At 39.6% G+C, this 23,597-nt stretch overlaps 1 protein-coding gene across 3 annotated transcripts in view; it reads right to left on the bottom strand.

The window, feature by feature from the left end:
- Positions 1-19,661, bottom strand: part of itpr1b (inositol 1,4,5-trisphosphate receptor, type 1b) — an 81,965-nt gene extending 62,304 nt beyond the window's left edge. For all 3 annotated transcript variants that reach the window (XM_080892528.1, XM_080892529.1, XM_080892530.1), the window contains exons 1-12: positions 19,485-19,661; positions 18,339-18,452; positions 12,191-12,261; positions 4,690-4,805; positions 4,479-4,565; positions 3,845-4,003; positions 1,566-1,664; positions 1,367-1,450; positions 954-1,100; positions 682-786; positions 420-464; positions 276-305 (exon numbers count right to left, since the gene is read on the bottom strand). In XM_080892528.1, the coding sequence (XP_080748654.1) occupies positions 276-305; positions 420-464; positions 682-786; positions 954-1,100; positions 1,367-1,450; positions 1,566-1,664; positions 3,845-4,003; positions 4,479-4,565; positions 4,690-4,805; positions 12,191-12,261; positions 18,339-18,430 (1,035 nt within the window). In that variant the 5' untranslated portion in view covers positions 18,431-18,452; positions 19,485-19,661. The remainder of the gene's footprint in view (positions 1-275; positions 306-419; positions 465-681; positions 787-953; positions 1,101-1,366; positions 1,451-1,565; positions 1,665-3,844; positions 4,004-4,478; positions 4,566-4,689; positions 4,806-12,190; positions 12,262-18,338; positions 18,453-19,484) is intronic.
- Between the last annotated feature and the right edge of the window lie 3,936 nt (positions 19,662-23,597).

Here is a 23,597-nt window from a genome sequence, read left to right as displayed (position 1 = left end):
CAGCTGGACTTTGCTGGACCAACAGCATGATCAAACCATAGATAACAACACTGACACCTAATGGCAATTTCACTTAAGACATGCATCAGGTAGGATGCTAGAATGGTGACACCATGTGGTTATCAAGTGCAACTAAACACACACAAAAAAAATGAACAGGGTGCCACAAAAACTGCAGCGAACAAAAAGGCAACAAGCATGCATGATCAACATTGAGACAACAAGAAATGTTTGAAATACGTTGCTGCAACTATGTAAAGACTGTGTGACAGTACCTGGAAATTAAAGGGTGTAAAGTCCACCACCTAGAGCAGGAAGCACAGACCCAGCAGAGATTTTAACAAGCAAGATTAATAACGGTGAGGCAACCAGCAGGGCATTGCAGAGCACTCAGGGGGGAAGCGATCAGGCTTACTTACAGAGGGCCGCTGCTCAGCATTCTCCTCCTCAAAGTCGGGATTAACCTGGCAAACATACATTAAAACAGCCTCCTCAGCATCATTACTTTTCATATTGCTGTCCCTTTGCTGTGCTTTCAACATCCCAGCATGTGTATATACAGTAACAAAGCTTTGAACCAAACATTTCACAGTATTGTTCTGGAAGCTCATGACAAAGTAGCATGGGTACAAAGTGATAACTGCAAATCAAAAATACGAAAGTAAACATGGTGACACACACCTCACCCATCTCAGCAGCCAAATAGCACCCTGTGGCCAAATGTTTAAACCTGAAAAGGCTGTTCCAGTAGCCTGCACCTCCCCTGCATGGGTCATGGTGAACCACCTGGCAACGGCAAAACACGCAAACACAAATTACAATAAACCCGCATTATTTATTTGAGCAACATCACTTTTACTGTGCTCAAAGATAGTGGTGAACATTAAGTTTTAAGTACTCAATTATCAGAAAACTGAGCTTCAAAGGCATTGTGCATTTACATAATTACTGACCTCAACTTCCCACAGTGCTTTGCTGCTTGTGGCAGAAGTCGCAGACTGCCGGCCGGTTGTCCTAAGAAAAACATATTGCTTCTTCCTATAGTCGTCACAAGTGAGAAACTTCTCCTGCTCTGCATGGAACAACCGGACTACATCGCCCTGCAGTTACATTGATAAACACACGTGGACAGTTACCATGGTTTTTATTCTCTTTCGACTGTTTTATTTTCAAACTTAAATGGTGTTTTTAGGTTATTGTTGTTCCTATTAAACTGCGTTTCATGTGTTCTAATACGCCTGCTTTGTAGCCAGTAAGGATGTTATATGTACATTTGGGGAAAAAATGCTTAATGTAAAAAAAAACAAACAAAAAAAAAACAACCCCACAAAAAAACAACCACATGCAGAAATCTGAGCTCACTGACCCCCTTGAGTATCGTTTCCTTGTTGTCGCTCCATTTCATGAAGAGAACAACTTTCCAACTTGTGTTGCAATTCACAGAATTAACCTGAAAGATAGGAGTATTTTATTTTACTTCATATATATATAAAATAAAGTGTATGTGCATTCACCCAGAATTGGATGGACAGAAATGAAGTTTAACAAAACTGTGTGTTTTGTACCTCATTGCACCCTGGGTTGTCAACTAGCTGGTGGCTGCTTGCATGCAGAGGTTGTCCAGCATTGACGGGGTTAAGGACTACTTTATCTCCAATCACCACCTGCAGGAGCAACAAGAGAAACAAAGAAAATGGTGCATTAAATGGAGGATGGTTGGGATAACTACTGTATATTATTTTGCAATACTGAAACAAGCTTCCAGTCAACCACTAGGTGGTGCTGTAGACCATACTGTGTGGGAAAGAGCCTGAGGAAAATAATGAAATTGTAGCCCTTGTCTCTAACATTACATATTCACCACATATGACATATGAGAGCAGGTATTAGAAAATAATAAAAAGAAACTTCAGTCTAACAAACATCTTTTGATCAACAGCTGATTCGTTTTTGCTGCACACAATCTGAACATTAAAAGAAATTTGAATTAGGTGAAGTAATTTAAAAAACAGTCTCACAACAAGTTTGAAATCTCTGCCTTTCAGGCAAGGAACCAGATCAACTTTAATAGACAAACTTCTACTTTCTGCAACCAGTCCAGCTGACAAGTATGAGACATTTGTCCCTCAAAGAAAAACCTTCATATTCAAACAGAATAGTTAAAGCCTTTAGCCTCTCCTGTCATTTCCACTGGTGGCGCTGGTGGAATGTATAAGTTCTGCACTGGAGCAGCCCCTGTTCCTGTGTAGGGAGGATGAATCATGCAGAAGAAAAACTGGTCCAAGAGGATTAATAAAATGCAACTTAATTAGCTGATCAGTCGTCTTAACTCTATTAGCTTCCATCCACCAGGAGTAGAAAAAGGAGCCGGAGGATTAGAGGTTATGTCAGTGTAGTGTGTGCTCTTTCCATATCACCGCATCTTACTTTCCAGGTCAAAACCTGGCACCAACAATATCCACAACATAACTACACTACTAATAGTTAAAGTGTGTTAAACCAGTAGCCTCCAATGTAGCTGCTAGAGGCAAGTGTACCACAGGTAAGGCCAGGTAAGGTAAATCCACTTCTATTTAACTGCACACACCTAAACCTGCAGACTTCTTAAGAGGTTGAGTGCAGTTACATGAATATTTTTTATTTTAATATTTCAGATTTCTTGCACCTAAAACTCCCAAACACAAATACAAAAACAATAAAATCTATAGTTTTCCATTAAATCCACTTAAAGAAGGACATTAACTGATATGCACTCACTGGTCACTTTATTAGGTATACCACTTTAACTGTAATACTAATCACTAATACAATGCTAACCAGCCAATCAAATGTTAGCAACTCAAGTCAATGGACATAGACAGCACAGCCTGCTGATGTTCAAACCATTCAACTTCGAGCTGACAGGAAGAAAACAGGACATCGCTGAATACGCAGCACGCAGATGGGCTACAGCAGTAAAAGACCAAATTCTAGTCAGCCTAGAACAGGAAACTGACGCTACATTTAACGAGCGCTCATCAGGATTGGACTGCAGAATATTGGAAAAATGTTGCTTGATCTGAGTCTTAATATCTGCTGCAACATTTGCACAGTGGGGTCAGAATTTGGCATAAACATTGTCACATCTAACCTGAGTATTGCTGCTGACCATGAGCTTTAGGAGCACAGTGCACCAATCTTGGCTTAAATCATTAAAGCACCTTTAAGATGTGGCGGAAGGAGACAAATCTTCAGCAACTTTGTGATGCCATCATGTCAATAAGGACCAAAATCTCTAAGAAATGTCCCTCACCAGGCTGAATATCTGCCACAATTAATTACGGTAGGTCAAAGGGGAACAGGGTTCAGCCTGATACCTAATAAAATGTCCAGTGAGTGGATATAATAATTTATTACTATGTAGTTATATATTTAATAAGAACTGGCTTTTAAGTATTTAACATTATCATTGTAAACTAGTAAAACTGAAGCAAATGTTTACAGTACTGACATAATTTGGGGCTATACATTAAAAATAAATAAATAAGTAAATAAATAAACCTGAGCCGTCTAAAGCAGGTTGCTGAATGTTTGTTTGTTTGTTTGTTTTTTTGGATACTGCGAAAACAACTGCAAGAACCCAGAAACAAACTGGGAGGACTTGAAAAAGTTTATCAGTAGTTTAGTAGTCAGCAGGTGAGTGTACAATTGCTAAATGTAAACCTATTCTGGCGTTCCAATTTTCTGCGCTACACATCAGTCTACGTAACTCCTGTTTTCAAACCTCTTTAAAAGTCTAAAAATATATCCTTGATTTCTCTTGCTGAGCATAATTAACTTGACTCCCACACCCTGCTCTACCCACACTGTCTCCCAGGGATCTGAGCTTGTAGAAAGGCTGGATGTAGAACCAGGATCCCTCGTTTCCTGCAGAGTCCAGCGTCACTCTCATGGCATTCTTCTCCAACAGTGCAGGTAAGCGCTTGTTCACTGTCAGGTATTTATTGCTTTTCAAGTGCAGCAACTGTTGGCAACAAGAAAAAACAGAATCACACGGTCACAACCCCCACAGCTACTATCATAATGAGACAGTGGAAAGAATTACAGAGCATGGATCATATAAGCTGACTGATACAAAAGCCTTTTATTTATTAATATTTTTTAAATGATCTCCCCTGAAACCAGTTAACCAACAAGTCACTGATATACTAACATATACACTGTATAGCTATTTATCCATGACCTACTGTATATACTGTAGTCCTTGTGGGTGTCATAGACTACATTTCTAGTTACCGATGACCTCATACTCGAGTGCAAAACATTCCTTTGTAATGTGTAAAGATAATAGAGCCTGCAACAGATAACTTTACAGCACATCTTTGTGCTGTAGCAGTTATTTAAAACGCCTCTTTCATTAAATAGAGTTATCTTCAATCTTAAATACTGCAGCTTTTCTGTTAAGCAAAGAACCTTATCTCACTGGGCCTTAAACGCACCTGAATGACATTTCCATACTGGATAACTGTCCCCAGCAGCTTTCGGTTTTCAGACTCATTCTGCTTCTTCTCAAGATCAGCAGCATGCTAATGCACAGAACAGAGGTACAGAGATGGAAACATGCAGCATTTTTGTCTGTGCACATTTTCTACACAACAGCACAAAGTTACACAGCACTGCAAGATGTTGGAATGGTGATGTCAGACTTACATGAAGTTTAGTGAGGAGGACTGTGTCAGTAGTGCTGTTGCCTCCAGGTTTTGCTGCCTTCCAGAACTGTTTCTGTGCCGAGTATCTGTTCATAGGACACAGTTTGAAAAGGCAATCTAGGGGGGAAATAAGAAGAGGAAGGTGAAAAGTTACACTTCATCTTTTCATATCAGCAGTGGTCTGCTTGACCTCAGCAAACAGAGGAATGTGTCAGTAGAACAAAGCAAGGTTTTGGCACACTGTGGAACTGAAAATGATGACCTGTGTGCAATTTAGTTTGATAGTTTTAAATGTTGAAAGACTAGAAGTCTTACAGAGTCGCACCAAACACTGTACGCTCCTGAGTTTAATTTTGAAAAAAAAAAAAATATATATATATACACAAGTTATTTTGTCAACACAAATGGCACAGGACACTCCTCTCCAGAGTTTGTGCAAGATGTTCAATACAATATAGTACTTTACCCTGCATTCGTTTTACAAGATATAACCTTAATACAATATCATACTAGAAAAAGTTGCATTTCCTGCTAAAATGCCGTGTAGCAGAAATCATGTCCCGAAAACAGCTGAAGAAGCTGAACTGCCTGCTGAAGATGGCTTTATTTGAAAGGGTACACTGAAGAGTGTCAAGAAAGCAGAGGGAGCAAGAGCGGGGAAAACATGCAGGTAGGACTCGAACCTGCACCGCCCGCTCTCTGGGTGCCTGCTTGTCCCAATGAGGCAAACCCGCACTCATCCCAGAGAGAAATATGACGAAAGAAAAAACTGCTTCAAATCCAGAGTTTGAAATCTGAGAGAAGGACAGGTTTCCTATCCTGAAACAAACGTAATTCATGGAAAAACGGTAAACGGTATCAAAAAAGTTCTTTCAGTGTCAGTAGTGTCTGAAGCTATACTGGCACATGGCTCATGTCTCTGGAGTTTAAGAGATATGACGAGTTGAAATGTTATAAAGCTTAATATTTTAAAAACTATAAAAGTTATGAGCAACAAAAGATGTACCTGGCATTAGCAGAAATAACAGAACAGTTTAAAATTTGAATGGTTAAAAGGGAGCAAAGAATAAAGAAACAGGAACTCAATAGGTTGATGTAAGATACGAGTATGAACATAAATTTCCCCCACTGTCACAATGAATGCTGGTCAGCTGATTGGCCCGATTGCCAAAACAGTTTGGCTCCATAACAGAGTTAATCCCTACAGACGTACACACTAAAGTGCCCTCAAAGTTTACAACATTAAACATGTTTAAAGCTTTAGGTATAAAAAGCTTTGAATTTTATGGACACCTACTTCCTAAAGAATATGAGAGTTAGGAATATGGGCAGATTCAGCTGGCATAAACAAATATTTTTAGAGTGTTACATAGCAATAATAATCAGCTATGTGTGACTGTGCGGTACATGGACAGGCTGCTAGTATTGGCTGATGACTTATCCAACATTTCATCCAAACATGGTAAATTGTGGCTCCAAGTAACACAGTGATGGACAAAATGCTAACACAGAAGCTTGAAAATTGCTAAATCTAAGAACCAGTGGTTGATTTCACTGTGACACCGACGACCTGAGCATCTTCACATTTAGCTGTTCATGTCAAGATTAAGGATAAATTGCCAGTCTCTCAAAAACAACACCTCAAAACAGTGAACTACTAAATCCACAAATAGTAATGATTATAACAGTAGAACAAAATAAAATTTACTTGTGTTGCAGGTATTTATAGATAATGTTTGCAACATGAAGTAAATTAATCGTCTTTTATCTGGTCAGACTGAATTACCCACTAGAAGCAAACATGCTCAATTCTTTATAGTATACTGTAGACACTGTACTGTATATGCTAAGTGGAACAGGAGACCCAGTGAGCTATAAATGTGGTACAGTTTTTTTAAAGCCCGAGTGGATGCTGCTGTTGGAAATGCAGCCACTGCAGGAGCGTCCCAGAGTTATCTATCATGTGGCATGGGTAGAAGAGGGAGGACAGGATGACAGGAGGCCAAGGACCAACAGAGAAAAGTGGGCTGTGGCAAAAACATCTGTCTGATGGGGTAGGCAGCCAGGAAAAGACAAAAATAGACTGGGAAGAACCTAAATATTACGGGCAGAGAAGTATTTGCTTGAAGGAACGATAATAACATGAGAAAATAGTGTAATTTACCTAAAAGACTACATTTTTTACAGCATTTACCACAATTAGGCTCAACCAAAAGCGAAAGAAAAACAAAAAGAGATGGAAGTAAGAAACTAACACATTACAATCGCTAACGAGCAACGAAATTGAGTCCTTTCTTTTAGAGCAGTTAAAAATTTGAATTTTTAACTGCTCCAAATCCAATCTTTGAACAATAAAACTCTAAAGCACACCTTTTGCACACTTAACCAATTATTATGCAAAGAGTAATAAGTATGTAGGTTTTTAAGGGAAAATCACTGAAATAACAAAATAAAGACATTTATATACACTTTCCTGTCATCATTGGCATTTTAGAGAGCATCACGAGTTGTCATAGCAGAAAACTACAAGTGGATCCATTTTACTGAATGGTAGCGTCATTCTACTCTGTAACATCAGTGAATAATGAAAGAAAAAAAATAGGTAAAGCAGTATTTCCTGTTTTAGAAATACTGCTTTGTAGAAAATGAATTTCACATTTGGCCTCTGATTTAAAGCTCGCAATTTGCTCCAACAGAGTGAAGTGAGGCAACCCTGATCCCTGATTCATAGTAATAACTGTGAATTTTATCTGGGTTTAGGAAGTAAGACGAAGCTACAGAGACTTCTACAGAGAATCATATTTTCAAAAAATGAAGGCCTTACACAGTGCATCCAGTACAATACCCATGCATTACCCTTTTACGCTAACATGAGGGCAAGTGAGTAATTTTTCCACTCATAAAGACCACTGCTTCTTTCTCTTTTATTGGTCCCTGTCTCTCTGCCTTAGCTCTGTTAAGCCTACCAGTGTAGTTCCCCCAGGCATCCTAATGTAACAGAGCAAAACAAAACCCTCAGAGTAGGTGTTTTCCCAACTGATTACTTAACATTTCCTGTTTCTTTAACAAGCTAATCATGACAAACTTCAAAAGGAGATGTCAGTGCCTGAGTGATGGTTCTTAAACATCTCTAATTCAATCTCTTGCTTGATTTCATGACTTTGGTTTCCTAATTCCCAACTGAAAGCCGTCATAAATAACAACCTTTTTCATTCATTTAAATGGTTTAAATTCACATTTTTCATTCCTCATGCGCACTCAAGCCCTACTGAAAATACTTGTGAAGAAATAATATGTTTACTCTGAGCCTGGAAAAAAAGAACAAGATTGGTATACATACATTCTTGAAAAAAATTAAAGGGAAAATTTTCAAAACATCTCAATAGGGGGAAAAAACTCCCTTATCCTGATAGGGACTGAGTAATGTGTTAGGAATTAAAAGATACCACATTTTTTGATAGAAATGTAGCAGCGACACCGACCCTAGCCAAATGCAAACTAGCAAAAACAGTCAAAGATGATGAGGAGGAAACATGTCAGCTCTAAATCATTTTGGGTGTTGTTTCAGTGTTGCCCCTCTAGTGCACCTGTTAATTTCATTAACACCAAAGCAGCTGAAACTGATTAAAACCCCCTCTCCTACTTAACTGTACCGTTAAATAGCTCAAAAGTTAACTGACTTGATGGTAAATTAATTAAAAAAAAAAAAAAAGCAGTAAAGTGAAAGAAGTCAGGGTAATAAATGAAATTCTAAAAGGCCAAAAGCTCTTTGTGGGTTTTCTTACACATTAGTTAATATTTGGCTGTATTTAAAACAGCAGGTAGAACAGAAATGGGGACATTTATTTCAAATATTTTACTTGCACATTTGGTGCATGACGTACATTTTGGGCACCAAAACAGCTCTGATCCACTGCATTGTAGACTTCTCAACGAGCTCTGAAGGTGTCCGGTGGTTAAGAAGAAGATGAGGCCTCCAGGGATTTGACTTGCTTGTCCAGCACATGCCACAGACAGCTGATGCTACATCACATCAATTCCCAAAGCAGTCATGAACAGTTTCTTACAGTGTGGCAGGGCAGGTAAATTTACATTTTTAAAACATCCCATGCAGTATGCGGTCTGAAGCATAGAATTCACATAAATGCCAAAACCAAACGTTTCCCCTGCTAACCATGGCTTTTTGCTCTTGCCTTTTTTCCTCTTAGAGCATCTTGCTACCTGTTCTTTCTCAGGTAAATAACAAATGAGTCCAACAACACATTCCAGTTTTTACTAATTATATGCAAAGTGCAGCTTGGATGGCATCTCAAATTATATAATATTTATCAGTTTTCTGGATTTTGTGTTTCTAACAACAAAAACAGTCATAATATTGTGCACGAGAGGACGACTGAGCAGAGCTGAGCGCCAAGCTTTCCTGTACCCACAAAGTTTTATATGCACAGGTAAAATGACATGCAATCATGGAGTTAACCTGTATGTGAACATAGACTGACATACACGTAGATTTAAAATAAAACTGGTTCCCTACATACATCCTTGAGATAAAGACTTTTTAAACAGCTTACAGGTTCTATTATTACCAAACCAAGACGTCAGGATTTAGCTCTGGTTTCACTCTGTTTCTATTGAACACTCGCCTTAATAGAAGAGGTGATACTACTGTCTGTGGCTGGATTATGTATTACTTCACAATACCACCCCCCCCCCCCCCCCCCCAAAAAAAAAAATCTCTTTATTGCTTCCTTGACTCATAAAAATGATCTGTAATCTAAATATACCATTTTATTTAGGATAATATATGTAAGTTTATGTCATAAAAGGAACCCTAGCATGATACCAGAAGTACATTTATACAGTTCCCCTGTGCAGTTACTGCAGTGTATTCATTAACCACATCTCTGAATATGATTTGAATAGGTCAGTCAGACATGAACACATTTCTTTGCATCCTCAGCTGGAAAAGCAGGCCTTGTTTAAACTCATAAAAGACTGCTGCCTATCTGCTATTCATCCAAATTTTCCCTGGTACAGAAAAGCAGCATATAAGGCTTTAAATGTGCCAGACTCATAAGGGTAGTGTGTCTGAACTGTGTGCTGACGACAAAAGTAATTCAGACTGTGAGAAGAAGACAGCGTCTCTGGATATTTTTTTCTGTGTACTAGTTTTAACTTCCAACTTCACAGAAACAAAATGTGTTCCCGAACCTAAGCTGTCATTTCCACCACAGAACTGTGGCCACTTTTACTGCAGTAGCCTGAGGGCAATGTTGTCGTAAAGAAATCAAAAGATCTGCATGATTCCTGAAGTGTTAAAAACATGAATAGGACCCGCTAAGGACAATTTACTTTATATTGTGGCTGGAGCAGTTCCTGGTTGACTGCTCCCACTAAGTGGTTATGAAAATTACACCATTTTATTAAACCTAAAATGCTCCACTCCCCCAATAGTGACTCAATCAGATCCCCATGTCATCACACACAGCTGCAAATGTTCTACTTTGAATCTGATGCTTCAGTAAATCAGGTCAGTCTATGGTTAGCATGCTATGTGGAAAGCAATTATAGCTAAACTATGAATATAACTGAACAAAGAAATGGTTCACGCATGTGGTGTGTGGTGTTTTCCTACACAGTGCCAAACAGACAATACAGCTACACTGATGAAAAGCATAATGCATTTTCAAAAGAATACCATGATTTAAAGAACTAAATTAGTTTGAATCAGGTATTCACAGGTTTTAGAAGGAAGAACAGGACGAGTTCTAAGCACTAAAGTGAAAATATTCTGTGCTTTTTAAAAAAATCTTAGTTATGCATTAAGACTAATTTCAGGAAACACAGAAATAAAGTCAGCGATTAAAGAATGTGTATGAAAACTGAAAGAGAAGCTAGAAGAAGCTAAACTCAGTGATTCAGAGCATGCGACACAAATTATCTACATCCGAGAGGTACACTGAACACCATCTGCATAAAAAACAGAAATATGATAAGACTGAAAGTCTTTTGTTGTACCTAACAATAGGTTGGCCCATGAATGCCCATCATAAAGGCTTTGGTTATATTTTGTAAACACTGTTGGAGCTCACGCAGCTCTTAACAAAGCCAGTCTGATCTCAATGAATGAGGAAGGTGATGTATAAATCCTCTTTGATAGCGTTGGCATACAATCAAAAGCAGAACTATACTTGGTGTTCAAAAGCAAAACACAGTCTTATTGTATTTTTAGACACATGCCTCCTAGTTAATCTGTGCATGTGTTCACGCTGTCAGTTTAGACCCTGCTATTTAGCAGGGACGGCAAGTTCCTGTGACAAGCTTTTTGTTTACAGCTGCCTGGCATTCTGCCTGAAAGAAACTACATATAAGAACAATAACACAACCACACGTGATAGAGACAAAGCTATTATGTCCACACAACAACACTTGCTAGACTAGAAGACTTGAATCTGAAACCATCAGCGTACTAGTCGGGAAACTGCTTACCCTAGGCCAGTAGATATAAAGGATCAGCCATTTCTGGCTGCCTGGTACTGACACTATATGAAGATAACCATCAAAATGACACTTCTTTTTATTCATTCTTGATTTTTCTTTTGGTCAAATAATGTGCAGGTTTATCTTTGGCTTTTTGGCTCTGGGCACAGACTATTCTCCTCCTGGATATCATCACTCAGGGATGACCTGACATAAGAGATCATCAATTGAGACATGACAGGGACACTTGAAGTCCTGCTAGGCTTCTCATGTCTAATGAGACCAATTTAATCTGTTTGGAAGGAGCACTGCTACAAGTCAGTGGATGTGTCCTTGGCAGCTGTGCCATTTCACTTGCAAAACAACTCAAAATAGGGTCAGAATTTGTAATATGAACAGCAAAATTCATGAATCCATCACAGCTAAAAAGGGTTTGCTGTACAATGATATGTCAAATGTATTCTTACTCCCTTTGCTGCCAAGAGAGTATATCTGAACAGTACTCAACTGCTTCAGGTAATTATGGCAACGCAGTCCTTCTAGGTTTTCCCTACTCGACATCCTAGTATAACCATTGCCCTTTCCATCTCGAAATTATTTCACAAGCACAAAAAAAGTTGTGCACACAACTTCCAAGTTAGTCACCTTTAATTGTGAGGGTTAATATCCAAAAAAAAGAGTAAAGACTATTTCAAACCATTTAAAATATATTGTTAGTTGTTCTGAAAACAAACAGGGCTTATATAACTTATTGGGGTTGTATTATACTCTGCATTTTCTAAATAGTTAAATAAAAGATCCAAGCAGAAAATGTATGCATATAATCCATCCTGAGCATGGGCACAAATGACCACAAAACAATTTGCTCATGAGTAACAGGTGAGACTGATGCGTTCTCCTGCATGTTTCTACGGCATCTTTCAGTTTGAATGTAAGGCAGCAGTGAGCATAAAATGGCAGCAACACAGACTCATTTCATGAAATGTTCATCAAGAGAGAAGCGAGTGATTTTTAGACCTTACCTCTGAATTTCTTAGGGGGGTTGTTGAGGTCACCTGTATCTGGTTGTACCACACAGCGATCATCCACAAGCCTGCACAGACAGCCATCATTATGAGTGAGTCAATAAGGACATATGCAAATGAAATTTGCTTTAATCCTCAGAAGGGTTTAATAACTTTTTGAATAACAGCATTCCTAATGATATTACGATATTATGAGAGAGTCATATTAAATTAGGGCGATAATTCAGGTAAAACCCATCACTATCTGGATTATTCTAATTCATGCAGCTCATGTACCCAAAATATGACTGAATACAAAAACAAACAAAAAAAAACTTTTCTTAAATAAGCAAAGTATTGTGTTTCCAACACTTTTTACTTTATTTGTTCACTGTAGCATATTCTATGGAGCCCTGTAGAGACAAAAATGGTTATTGTGTGGCCTTGAACTAGTAACATATAGCTACCAACTCAATAACTTCTGGCCACAAGTTGGCGTTTCATGGGAATGAGGTATGCAAATCTTGTGGCTGTATCTTAACTGTTTATAGTCAAAATTAGGGATGCTGCTTGGGACAGGAATTTTGAACAGCCACATTCTCTGCAGAGCCCAAAACATTATCAAAGACCGTCTCACCCAGGTCACCATCTGTTTGAACTGCTGCCTTCTGTAGGCGTTACTGATCCATGAAATCCAGAGGTACCAGATTCACTCACAGCTTCCAAATCCAGTAATCGCTCCCAACAAATAAAGATAGCTCCATAACGGTTTTATACTGTGCCCTTAAACATATGTCATTTTATGTATTTTAAATATATTTTATGTATGTGTTTATTTTAAAGCACCACATTAGAGCAGAACACCTAAATTCACTGTAATGCCAAGTACAATGACAATTAAAGGCTTTCTGATGTCTTAACAATTCAAAAATCGTTTAAACAAGCCAAAAATGGAGAAGAAGTCTAACAGCAAAACACTCAAAATACCGAAAAGCATAATCTACCGGAAAAGGTTAAATACTGACCATGCAAACAGTGCATGAGTATTCAAGAGACATACTTTAATAATCAAATTTAATGCTTTAAATGTATGGAATATAGGCCACACATGTTTCTGTTTATGCCATCACAGAATTATGCAGGCACGCACACACACAAACACACACACAGGAACAAACACCCCAAGTGTGCAAATGTAAGGAATGCTAGCAGCAGTATCCCGCTTTTCTTGCATGCTAGCATCAACATAGCTGTATCAAAGGTGGTTACGAATTGCTTTAGTTGACTGGTCATATTGCTGCTTTACCCTGACACAGCCTATATAGATGCTCTCATTTTCTTCATTTAAAGTACTGCAGAGCTGTGCTGGTTTACACAAGTGTCATGCACTTACTCTTCACCTAGCTTGTTTAAAGCCTTCACACAAAGAGTAGGGGGCATAGCCTTCAGTCAGGGCTGCAACCCCTTATAGAGACAGTGGCATCATAAAATCTTAAAACCAATGCTCTAATGCTTTTATGCATTTATAGAATAATTTGTTTATATTTGTAGTATTTCTGGTGCCAACTCCCAAAGGTAGCAACTTTTAAACATGGACTTAACTACTAGTGTACATCCCTCGACCAAATATCCAGAATCTATGAGTGCTGTGAATGTTGACTCACTGGCCTGGATTTGTGGGACACTTAAGCATGTGCTGACCAACTTTAATCACCTCAGTGCGAATGCGCAGAACATCAAAAAGAAAAAAAAGAAAAAAGAAAAATAGACACACAAACAAAACCCTGAAATTGACTTAACTTAGGGGTACTGCACTGACCGGTCAAAGTTCACCGTACACTGTTTTAGACTCCACTGTACCCTTAATGATGAGTTTTAACACTTTTGTATTTATCAATAAAGATTGTTTGATGACCATTAGAATAGATTCCAGATGGTAGCTCCAGTAATCTACACTATATTGCCAAAAATATTCGCTCATCTGCCTTCACAGCCATATGAACTTGAGTGACATCCCATTCTTAATCCATAGGGCTTAATATGTTGTCAGTCCGACCTTTGCAGCTATATCAGCCTTAGCTGTTCCACAAGGTTCAGGAGTGGGTTGCTGGGAATTTTTGACCACTCTTCCAGAAATACATTTGTGAGGTTAGACACTGATGTTGGACAAGAAGGCCTGAGTCCGCTCTAATTCATCCCAAATGTGTTCTAAGGTTGAGGTCAGGACTCTGTGCAGGCCAGTGAAGTCTTTTACACCAATCTCACCCATCCATGTCTTCATGGACCTTGCTTTGTGCACTAGTGAATAGTGTTGTGGTAAAAAGAAGGGGCCATCCCCAAACTGATCCCACAAAGTTGGGAGAATGAAATTGTACAAAATGTCTCTAAATGACAAAGGATTAAGAGTTTCTTTTACAGAAGGGGCTGAGGCTAACTCCTGAAAAACCCACCCTCCACCAAACTTTATACTTGGCACAATGCAGTCTGAAATTATTCTTATACCAATCCTCGTACCAGCAAACCCAGACTCGGCCATCAGATTGCCAGTTGAAGAATTGTGATTCATTACTGCAGAGAACATCTCTCCACTGCTCTAGAGTCCAGCGGCAACATGCTTTACACCACTGCATTCAACACTTTGCATTGCAATGGTGATGTAAGGCTTGGATGCAGCTGCTCAGCCATGGAAACCAATTCCATAAAGTTCTCTACACACTGTTCTTGAAGTAATCTGAAGGCCACATGAAGTTTGCAGGTCTATAGCAACTCACTCTGCAGAAAATTGGTGACCTCTACACATGATGTTCCTCAACATCTTCTGATCCTAGTCTGTGATTTTACGTGGTCTACAAGTTAGTGGCTGGGTTGTTGTTGTTCCCAATCACTCCCACTACCACTAACAGCTGACTGTAGAATATTTAGTAGCAAGGAAATGTCATGAATGGACATGTTGCGCAGGTGACGTCCTATCACGGTACCACGCTGGAATTCACTGAGCTGATGCCTAGGTACTAGGTTGATGTAATGCACCTGTGACCATGGATGTGATTGGAACACCTGAATTCAATGATTTGGATGGGTGGGAGAATAATTTTGGCAATAATGTGTATATAGGCAGAGGCTGCTCTCACTATGACTTTTGATGCACACCCAATCATTCTGTTCTGAAAGCAGACCTGAAATGTGAAAGCAACTGCTCAGTTCAGAATAGAGAAGCAAGGTTAACTCTAGTAGACGTCCAAGGTGTAAACACTTAATGTCTTGCCAGCTCAAATATAACAGAGGAGCCCCATCCCAGCATTAGTAGCTTGTAATAATACAAATTTTTTAACTTATTCAAGGTATTGTTTTTTGGTGTGTCAAGTGTACAGCACTTTGTTTTCAGCTGGGAGTTGTCTGAAAGTGCTATATAAATAAATTGGTTGCTTGAAACTAATTACTAACTGCTACTTTCCTCCGTATTTTACATGCTTCTACAATCATAGATGAATTAATCTGACACAACAGTATATGCAATATTTATTCTGCTCTGTCACAGCTCTGTCAGTCAGAAGAAATACAAGTTTCATTGTCATGACAAATCTTTTTTATGATGTCCCCAAAATGTTCCCAAGCAAGCAAAGACACACAATCTCTCCAGCATGTCTTGGGTCTGCCCCAGAGTCTCCTTCCAGTGGGACTCACTTTAATGACCTCATCTAGATGATGTCCCTGGAGGCATCCTAGCTACCTCAAATTTCTTCTGATGCAGAGGAGAAGCAAATCTATTCTTACCCACTCACAAATAACTAAGCTCCTCAACCTAAGGCTGAGCCCAGGTAATCTTTGCAGATATTTTTGCTGCTTTGTATCTATTTATCGTATCATTTGGGGTACCATCCACAATTTATCACCATAGGTGAAGGTGGGAACACAGACTGACCAGTACATTGACAGTTTCAGCCTTACTGTCAGCACTCCCTTTGCTGCAAAAGAGAAATCTGTCCAAGTTCAGATGTGACACCTGAGTTCAAAGAACTGGACAGATATTAGGTGTCTGAAAGCCTTTTTTTAGAATCCAAACAGTGTAAACCACCACATTTCAAAGGGGTTTGAGAAGTTGCTGAAATCATTCCTGTAGCTTAAAATTATAAGCTGTAAGCAATTCTCCTGTCTTTCAGGGCCTCTATTTTGGGAACATTAGTCCTCTTTGAATCATAGTTTTCTAAATCATCAACCTCCAGTGAAAGCACAAATTTAAAGTCAGTAGTACGATAATTACAATTCAGGGGAAGCCCCTGGGATAACTATAAGACAGTATATCGGCACAAAGAGGACACTTGTGTAGGATGCACGAGCAGGTTGATTCAGGTGCATCTTTTTATAGGTCATTCTGTACACACTTGCACACTGCAGGAGCCCTGTGACGATGCAGAAGTCACATGTCGTGAGAAACTTCGCTGCAGAAATGAAAAGCTGATCACCTCGATCACACTGATGCACCGATGGGCCGAGCTCCAAAAGAAACATGAAACTCAGGAGTCAGTGAAATCCAAGGGCAGAAAGTGGCCTTCAGGGCTACACTATCATTGATTGTCAGCCTTCCCGCACCAGTCGTGATCCAGGTAAATGCACCTGTCTCTCAGGAGTGCAACACTTAATACAATAAATCTATTTATAGGTACGTCCTCTAAGCTATTCCCTTTAACAGAGAGCGCTCACAGAAGCGGATGGGCTGGGAGGGGGGATTACTTGGCATAACAACACAAGATAGGAAAATTGACAAGCTCCGTCATGGTGGTAGCCTTCAAAGCTGTGCTCACATTTGTTGCTATGGTAGGTGACGCATAACACTAAAATTGTTTAAGAGCATAGCGTCTGAAGGCAAGGAGAAGGGCTCGACTCATCCTCTGGTAAACGGCAAACTGAAATAGTGACAAGGCAAGAGCAGAAAAACTGCAGCTCTTAAAAGGGAGAGGGAGGACAGGACAATACAGATGCTGTGCCCATTTTCACCTCAGGAGAAGAAAAACAAACTCCCCAGGACAGCAAACAGAAAGAAGCAGGAGGGAGAGAAACAGGCTAATTCTGGGTGCTGAAGCCTAAGATGCCAGACGCTGGACAGGAACATTCACATCAATGATCGCCCGCTGTTCCTCTTTTAGCCTTCTGTTTTTCCTCTGTGTGCCAGTTGTGTGTCAAGACTTTCTCAATTTCCACATAATGAGATGCACTTTTAACTCACTGCCTACAATTAGGAAGGAGTGGAGATGTCAACTAGTTGAAAACATGGTACTCAGCATGTACTGGGAGAGTAATTTCAGGCACAGAACAGCAAGCAAACACAAAATAAATAAATAAAGCTACAACTACAGGACCTAGCACTTCTCAGAGAGAACACTGGACTGACACAGTTATCCAGAGTGACATGGTATGTTGCTGTGTATTCATAGATAAGAAAAGCTACACATTTGACTGAAATAAGTTGCAACACATCAGGTACACACAGCATAGATGTCCTTAAATTTGAAGATTACAAGCACGGTGTATCAGCGTCTTCTGTAAAAGCTGCTAGAGCTGGTAGATACTGTGTTCTATTTTAAATAATTTACTAAGAGACAGCATTTACCAGCCACTGCTGGTAAAACCAAGCAACAAAACTGCAGCATAACGAACAAGTTCTACCCATTACTGTACTAATATTTGAGCTAAAATATTGATGCCTGGCCATCTGCAAGACAGGCTAAACAGTGTGCAAAATAAAGCCTCCAAAGGACCAAACCCTGTTACGTTTTCCTGCCTAGTCCAAATATTTTTCTATCCCAGTCTCTGCAATACATCAACTGAACTGGAAACACCTGAAAAAACCTCATCTTTCTTTTTCATTAATTTTGGTTAAATCAGTTATTCACTATCACCTTTTTTATGTTGACTAAAGACTGGCCAATCTGATATTTGTTAGAGGCCAATATATACATTGGTATCGCCATTCATGTTGTACATTATAAGTGAAGCTTATGAAAGAAAATTGGGTGAGATACTTAAAGAAAAACAACACTTGGGTCTTTTGGCCTTGGCTCGAAACAACTCATTCATTACATGGGTTAGTTTGTTCGTTTTGCAGTGTGTTGGAATAGGGAGATGGTGGAGGAGTCATGAAAATTAAGATAAACACAGGAAGGCTTACCCTAAAGTGCTGATAAATCCACTGGTGGAGCCTTCTGCATACAGGGAACAGATGTCCCCGATATGGAGGAAACTGGACATTTTGTCTGACATGGTTTCTCTGTGGTGATAACACCTGCAAAAAGTTGACAACATGAGAATTTAAAGAATCATGACAGACAGCAAATACAAGCAAGCCATACTTATTTAAGACATTTAAATCATTTCATGCAGTAATACAATTCAGGTGTACCTATACTGTAAGCTGCAGTGGTTATGATCACCTATTTAAACTATTATTACCTTTATGATTTTGCTACCCATTGTTTGTCTACTTGATTTTTTAGGCCATTCTCAGAGCACCACCTACTGCAAAATCACCAATGGCTATAACAAAAACTACTATTATAAACATTAACCACAAATAACTGAACTACAAAGCCGTCCATTCCCCTTGCATGGCTTTATTTTGTTGCCAGTTCTGCCTAACAGTACAGCTTGTACATATTTATGCAATATTCGTTCATAGATTTGTTAGAAATGAAACAGTAAAAAGCTTCATGTGTATTGTGCTGTTATAGCTGGGTGAAAGCAATAGGTCTGGTATTTAGGTGACCTGTTTGTTTTCAGGCTACGAGACCTCAGCTCGAATGAAAGACCACCAGCTATACCTTCTGTGGTCTATATAATCTGTGATTTTTGCAGTTACTAAGAACCACCCAAAACCTATGTCACCATCATTTCAGACTGAGAAGCTCATTGTCTGTAACACTGTAGCATCAAACATCACTAAGGGGCAAACATATTTATAGTCCTGGATGTGATTGTGAAGGAACAGAGACATTTAACAAAAATAATAAAAGATTAAAATTAAAAAAATGAAATCAGAAGTCTCAATCCACGCTAGACATGTAAACTTTCTATTCCCTTCTCTACTGCCCTGTGTCAAAGCACGTAAACTAATTTAAACGTCTCGTGGCACATTTGAACCGAGTTGCACGAGCATTCTAGCTACATTACATGTCAGGTCGCACGAGCTGCAGCAAGACAACAGAAACAAACGAGCGCGTGGGCTACTTCCTTGACAGGGATGCTTGCATCTCAGTGACAAAATGAACAAAGCCCGAGCCTGGAAAAAAAAACTAGCGCGCACAGGCAAGGACTTTACCTGACAGAACTAAAATGAAGGCGTCAAAGGATAGAGGCAGAGAGAACCGCGGGAAGAAGTGGGTCAGCACGGGATAATTTCCACAGTCCTATCCTCGGTTAAGTCCATGGCAGTGAAACTCCAGGTAAGAGCAGCCTGAGCGACGTTATCTCTGACAGCTGAATGCGTCCTCGGCAACAATCCTCTTCTTACCTCCTCCACATGTCACCGCAGGAACGCCCCTTTCGTTACTATTTATAATACGGCAGTGCTTCTTGGGTAATGTAGTTCTTTAGGCATTTAACTCAAAAACAGAAACAATTTTCAACCTGGAGCGGAAATACGTGACCTTAATTATTGTAAATAAATACAATGTATTCATGCCCAGTGGCATAATAATAAAAAAGTAAAATATGTATATATTTTAAAAATGTATAATTAGCCATAAGAATGAAGAAACTATGGTGTCTTTTAAATACTCTGTAGATAAATGGTACTCTATCCGAGCACTCAAAGTACATTATGTAACTTGCCTAACACAAACACTCTTTCTATCTAACATTGATATTCCAAGAGATGCATCAGAGAGCAACTCAGGGTTAGCATCCTGCCCATTTGGCATGTAGACTGGAGCAGTCAGGATATCGAACTTACAACCTTCCGATAAGCAAACGACCTGCTCTACCGCCTGAGCTACAGCCACCCCATAACTAACACTGATAAAACGTCTGTAATATCACATGCCGTAAGCCTTTTGAATACAAATAAAACCCATAGACACGTGTTCTGGACTAGTAAACATATCTCTGGGGGGGGGGTCACATCCATGTGACTTGTTTTTTTGTTTGTTTGATTTTTTAGTGTCTACATTATTTTACGTATATGATGTCAAAAACAGAGGCAATCACACTGCCTTGTAAAGAGGGGGTCATGCTGTGCATGCCAAAGTGAAAGGACACGAGATAAAGACATCCATTGTGTGGGCAGCCTCCTGTCAGGAACACTGATTCAGTCGCAAGCAGTCAGATTCCTGGGTTTGTAATGTATTTATTTGCTTTGCTTCCATTAAATTAAATGGTCTATGCATCCTAGAAACAGAGATGGACCTGCCTACTTGCCAACAAGTTTTTAAATTTGTAAGGTAAGCTTTGGCAACCTCACAACCTCAGTCTCTCTCAGTCAATTTTGAGTGATCTATTTTTTTTTTTTTTTTTTTTTGCAGCGACCCAGTAAAACCACAGTGTGTCATTTTAGGCTACTGAACTGGAACAGACTCTTCTGTGCACTGAAATAGTTGTAAGCACTGCCAGATGCCAAATTTACAAAGATTAATAAAAAAAATAGGAAGGAGAAAGTCCTTAAAGTGATCCTAGCAATTCTTCCAAAACACGAATATCTGAAAAGCCTTAAAAGCTTGATTAATTCATAATGAGTCATAATTGCAATTTCAATGAGGAAGCAAGAGATGTACGAGGAGAAAGAGCACTTTCATCCCAAAAATGGGCCCAGTGGTATTAACCAAGCCCATCAATTAGCTCTTGATTTGGTTTCTTAGCTACCGGATGTGGAGAGATTGTAAGAGGACTAAATGGGGTTGGATAAGTGTCCATTACCATAAAAGTGCTTCTTTTCACTTTCTACATTCCACATTTGCTTTTTACACACACAGCGGGGTCTTTCAGATGTAAATGGCTGCATGTTGTTATGTAGTAGAGCTATCTAAGGCCAAAACCCCTCTGATATTCATGCTCTTATGCTCTGTATTCTTTGTGTTGACCACATCTCGCAGTCTACTTGTACAAAACCACTTATTATTACTGCGTGTGTTACGTCACTTTCTGTACAGTGAATTGCTCTTCCAGCTTAACGGCTGTCCAATCCATCATCGTTACCCAACTATGAAACAATCTCGATCAAAAGAGCATTAAAAACCACAATGTAAAAACAGACTGCCCGAATCATTGGGGGACAGATGGGAGGTGGGTGACTTGTCTCTCAGCATCACTGTCAGGACTTCACGACATCAGACACTAACCTTTCTTTACTCTAAAATATTTAGAAGCTTTGGTTGAATTTGACATTAAGTGAAGTTGAACACAAATCACTGAGTACTCAGTTGTCATGGATACACTGTACAGACGACTGGCTAGGGAGGAAGTTTATAAATATAAAACTGGACACAACTGCTGCTGTGTTTTGTGAATTGCAGAAAACGATGTCAGAAATGGCTTGATTTGTAGCTTGGTTAACACAGTGCCCTCTTTATTCTCTGGGTTCCTTTGGTCAGCGTTTTAATTCTAGTAGCCTCCTTTAACGTGAAGAAGTCACGTGCTCCAGGAAGACACACACACACTCACACATAGGATGCATGAACACAACAGACTCCGCGGTATAGATAGATATGAGGCAGGATAGGTGTGGAGACAGCTTGATCTCTCGTGTAATTTAAGGGTCGTGGACAAGAACCCAAGATTGGTTGGAAGGACGGGTGATTCATCTCGTAGCTGACGGAGATGCACTAAATTTACAAATGACTATCAAATTAGCAAATACAACATCTGCATGCTGGGAGTGCAACGGAGACAGTGGGATGACAAAATGCAGCGACCATCTGTGTGGGAGCAGAGATTGTGAGACTCATCATTGTGCATGTGTTACAGCGAGTATTCTCATGCAGATTCCAGGCCTTCCCTTTGCAGCAATGTGTAGGCACAATGGCTGGTAGTATTCTCTTCTGAGCCGCTGATAGGCCCTGTGTGGGCCACGCTTGCGAAACCAAGCCCCGCATTCATCAGAAATGATGGTATACAAGCAAAATAGGGGAAATTGAGGAAAAGATATATTAAAAGGCAACAGCTCAGTTTAGATCATTTCTTGGTGACAGAGTGTTCACTGTTATAACGTTAAGTTCCCAAGTCCACATCAGCTCTACAGTGTTGAAAAAAGGAGGAAAGGAGGGCTCTGTAACCCTATCACTCTCTTATTGGTGTTGTGGATCTGGGACAGGAAACCACTCAAGGCATGAAGCCACTGGGAGCAAGAACCACAGATAATGACTTATTAGCAATTTCAAGCTAAATGTAGAATACTGGTAGAACTTCACTGTCATGGTTCCTGTTATACTTCTTTGTTTGGTTTTGTTTCGAGATTCTCTTGCAGTGGTATTTTCTAACACTAAGAAGTGAAGTTAGTTATTTCCTGTTTTTACTTTGACGGCATGTTTTATTATGTGTCCTGTTGTGATACTATTTCTTCCTTTCCATCCTCCATGACTGCCTGTCCCACTGTCTTAGCTTCACGTATTTATTTCCCACCTATGCCTAATCACCAGTCACCCAGTGTGTATGTGTGTGCATGTACTAGTCCCTTCTTTACCCTGTTTTGTGTAGCCTCTCCAGTGTTCCTGTACCAGGTTCTTGCTTTGTGTTTCTCAGTTTGTTGCATCAGCTTATAAAGGCTCATTTCTGTTTTAGGTTGGCTGACTCCTGGTGCTTTTTTAATACTACTTCTGAATCCCAACGGAAATTATTTTTATTGGACTTCCTAAACCAATAGCTTAGTCAATATCAGCATGCAACATGCACAACTGTGCGGCAGATGGCGTAAACAAATGTGCCGTAAACAAATGTGGTGTAAAAACACACTAACTGAGCACAGGATCTTCTTGCAAAGTCTGAAAAGAGACAACAATCTGCTTTCCTCTCCTGGTCTCCCAGCCTTTTTCAGTACGTGACGTATGCAGGCTGTGAATGACATCACACCCCCGTGGAGTCGAGTCCACACATGGTACTTCAGTTTTAGTCAGATTGCACACACAGAACCACATGCAGACAAGTGGTAAGCAGGGTAGTTGGCAGCCCCAACGATGCATGAAAGCAAGCTGCTCGGAGGAAGCTTCCTGTACGTGCTTAGTGGTTGACCAATGACAGCAAAAGAAGTGAAATAGGAGAACATAATTAACCAGAAGGAGATAAGATAAGAGATTTTTTTTCATCTCAAAGCTGTAAAGAAATACAGATCCTAGCTATTTTATAGCCTGTAAGACAACAGGTATTAGTAAGACACTGGGGCATAAAGTAGAGATCTACCTCCCTAAAAATACCAGATAATTATGCTGGTATAATGGCCTGCATA

The sequence above is a fragment of the Rhamphochromis sp. 'chilingali' genome (genome assembly GCF_963969265.1).
Source record: "Rhamphochromis sp. 'chilingali' genome assembly, chromosome: 9".
Taxonomy (NCBI): Eukaryota; Metazoa; Chordata; class Actinopteri; order Cichliformes; family Cichlidae; genus Rhamphochromis; species Rhamphochromis sp. 'chilingali'.
Note: the sequence above shows the minus strand (reverse complement) of the source record. Positions and strands in the feature narration are given on the sequence as shown.